The sequence below is a fragment of the Hipposideros armiger genome, unplaced genomic scaffold, assembly GCF_001890085.2.
Source record: "Hipposideros armiger isolate ML-2016 unplaced genomic scaffold, ASM189008v1 scaffold_362, whole genome shotgun sequence".
NCBI classification, from domain to species: domain Eukaryota; kingdom Metazoa; phylum Chordata; class Mammalia; order Chiroptera; family Hipposideridae; genus Hipposideros; species Hipposideros armiger.
The window spans coordinates 1257172-1259835 of NW_017731712.1; the positions used below are offsets into that span (position 1 = coordinate 1257172).

Genomic DNA, 2664 nt, shown 5'->3' on the forward strand with positions numbered 1-2664 from the left:
TGTTGTGCCTTCCCTCGCCACACCCATGCCACCAGCTGGCCCAGAGCCTGAGCCCATCCTTCCCTGTCCCCATCAGCAGGCCCATGACGACAGGAGCCAGGTGTGGGCAGCTCTTGTTTCGACGGCTGCCTCTTCTGGCCTCATCGAGGACGTGCTCCTGGGTAAGGTGGCACAGTCCACCCTCCTAGACCATGAGGTGGCAGGGCCTGCCCAAGGCTTGTGTAGGGTCCTCATGGGCAGGCCAGCGGGGTATGCACCAGGGGGCGCTGGAGCAAGACCAAGTTCTGTCCCACCAGCCGCCCTCAGGCCTGAGTTCTGGCGCCGCCAGTGCCCGATGACCACATGGGATAGTCGGTGCGCGTGATGGCCATCTCAGTGAGCAGCGCTGCTCTTCGGTGCCGGATTCTCGTCCGTTCTGCCTGGCCTGAGAGCTTGGGCTGGCTCCGGCCACACACATGCCATCCGAGTGAGGGTTGCGGTGCGTCCATTTTCCACACGGAGGTCGGGGCTGGCCTGGGGCATGGAGCCTGAGAACTGCCTGGCTGCCTGAAGGTGTTGGCCGGAGCCGAGCAGGGCTTCCGGACGGACACATGCCCTGCAGGGACACCTCAGTTCTTCACCCTGAGTTAGGTGAGGCCGCTGACGTGCCCGAGGCCACTTGGCCACCACACGCAGGCTCCCCCACCTCAGGGGCGCAGCCTCGGCAGCTACACGCCACCTCCCTCCACGTGGGCTTTGGCTTTGCCCCCGTCAGCAGCAGCAGGTGTAGCATTTGCCCTCAACACGACGTCCGGGCAGCAGAGGACAGGCTGGACCTGGGCTTCCTGAGAAGGCTGACTATGTGTTTTGAGAACAAGGAGGGCAGGGGCAGGGCCGAAGTGGTGTTTAAATGGAAGCACAAACTATAAATACAGGTAAGGGTGGACTCTTACATTGCTTTGGGTTTTGCCCAGTAGATGGGCATGGGACTCGGAGTGCAGCTGCCAGTGGGAAGCAGGCGCCCCGCAGCTCGCTGCACAAGCAAACGCTGGGCTTTAGAGGCGGTGAAAACATGGAATAGAGTCTGATGCACTGACAGGGAAATCTCAGGACAACGCAGTACAGGCCACCGGGGCCTCCTTTTTAAAAGACAAACCAAAGCGAAAAAAACGGCCATTAGAACATCAGGAAATTCCTAGCATGCGGGTGTGCCTGGTGCCTGGTACCCTGGGGTCCTTACCTGCCTGGAAAGGACAAGANATGGCTGGACTGAGGTTTATGGAATTTCAGCCGCTCGAGTGGCCACAGCCTGTGCTGAGCTGGCTGACCATGCGGCCCGTCCTGGGTGGGGCTCAGGCCAGCGTGCTCTGAAGTCACCCTCAGAGTCTCTGTCTCCAGGTCCTGAGGGACATGCCCTGGCATATGTGCAGCTGAAAAGTGACTCCCTGAGGAGTCTGAGCACCACCCCCAAACCCCCATCTCAGACGCGGGCGCCGATGAGGTTTCATGCTGCTCATCAAACACAGTCAAGTGAGATGTGCCCAGAGCTGAATGAAGGGTTTGGAAAGGATTTCATTCTTGCCGTAGCTGCCTTGCACCATAAAACTCGGGCACTGATCTAATTGTCACTGTCTCTGTCTGTCTGCTGAGGTTCGGAGACCTGGAGGAGGAGGAGCTGAGGCGGCATGACGGGGCCAGCTCCGATGGGTACCTGGCGCACATCTTCCGGCACGCGGCCAAGGAGCTGTTCAACGAGGACGTGGGGGAGGTCACCTATCGCACCTTGAGGTGTGCAGGGACGGCCCCGGGCTGTGCGTGTGCTCAGCACCGCCTTGGGACGGTCCCCAAGGCCAGTGTGCGCGTGCTGGGGGGCTCACACCATTCAAGATCCAAAGGCCTTGTTTGTTCACGGATCCTGTTTTGCTAACTCCTGAACTTAGATTGGAAATGATCCTCAAGCCACAGAAGGAGGACTCAACAGCTCAGCCCATGTGTTCCCTTTGCAGGAACAAGGACTTCCAGGAGGTCACCCTTGAAAGGAACGGGGAAGTTCTGCTCCGCTTCGCCGCTGCATTCGGCTTTCGGAACATCCAGAACGTGGTCCTGAAGCTGAAGAAGGGGAAGTTCCCGTACCATTTCGTGGAGGTCCTCGCCTGTGCCGGGGGTAAGGCTCGGCCCCACAGCCCCTGTAAGAAATGGGCCCTCCTCACCCACCCCAAGCTTGCTCAGCGCCCACGGCTTTGCGAGAGCGTGGACGCTGCCCCGGTGGCTGTGACGTGATGGCCCCTCTTGTTCCTGCACACCCACCGAGAAAAGAGCGGGTAGTCAGATGTCACCTTGGGACCCCTGGGGAGTAGGAGTTGAGGACAAGGAGGCGGCTGGTGAGACAGGCTGAGGGGTCCCTGCAGACCTGGGGGCTGGGCCAGACTCACCTGTGCCCGGGAGTTAGAGCTTCGGCTGGGGGAGCCAGGGCTGGGAGTCTGAGGAGAGATGCAGGCCACTCACGGGGAGTGCGCAGATCTCTGCATTGGCTGAGTGTCTTCTTGAGATTTGAGGTCAAAAGTGGCAACTGGGTGCTGCCAGGGTAGCACCCAAGAGGGGAGAGTCTTGGCCAAGGGGAAATGGGCTGCAGATCCTTTTAAGTAGATTTTATCCTATAAATTTCAACATCATCTTGCACATTTG

General features: G+C 59.6%; 1 protein-coding gene across 1 annotated transcript in view; it reads left to right on the forward strand.

The window, feature by feature from the left end:
- NARF (nuclear prelamin A recognition factor) overlaps window positions 1-2641 on the forward strand; it is a 28402-nt gene extending 25761 nt beyond the window's left edge. Inside the window, exons 7-8 of the mRNA XM_019661856.1 lie at window positions 1630-1767; window positions 1986-2641. Coding sequence (XP_019517401.1) covers window positions 1630-1767; window positions 1986-2259 — 412 coding nt within the window. The 3' untranslated portion in view covers window positions 2260-2641. The remainder of the gene's footprint in view (window positions 1-1629; window positions 1768-1985) is intronic.
- The last annotated feature ends 23 nt before the right edge of the window (window positions 2642-2664 follow it).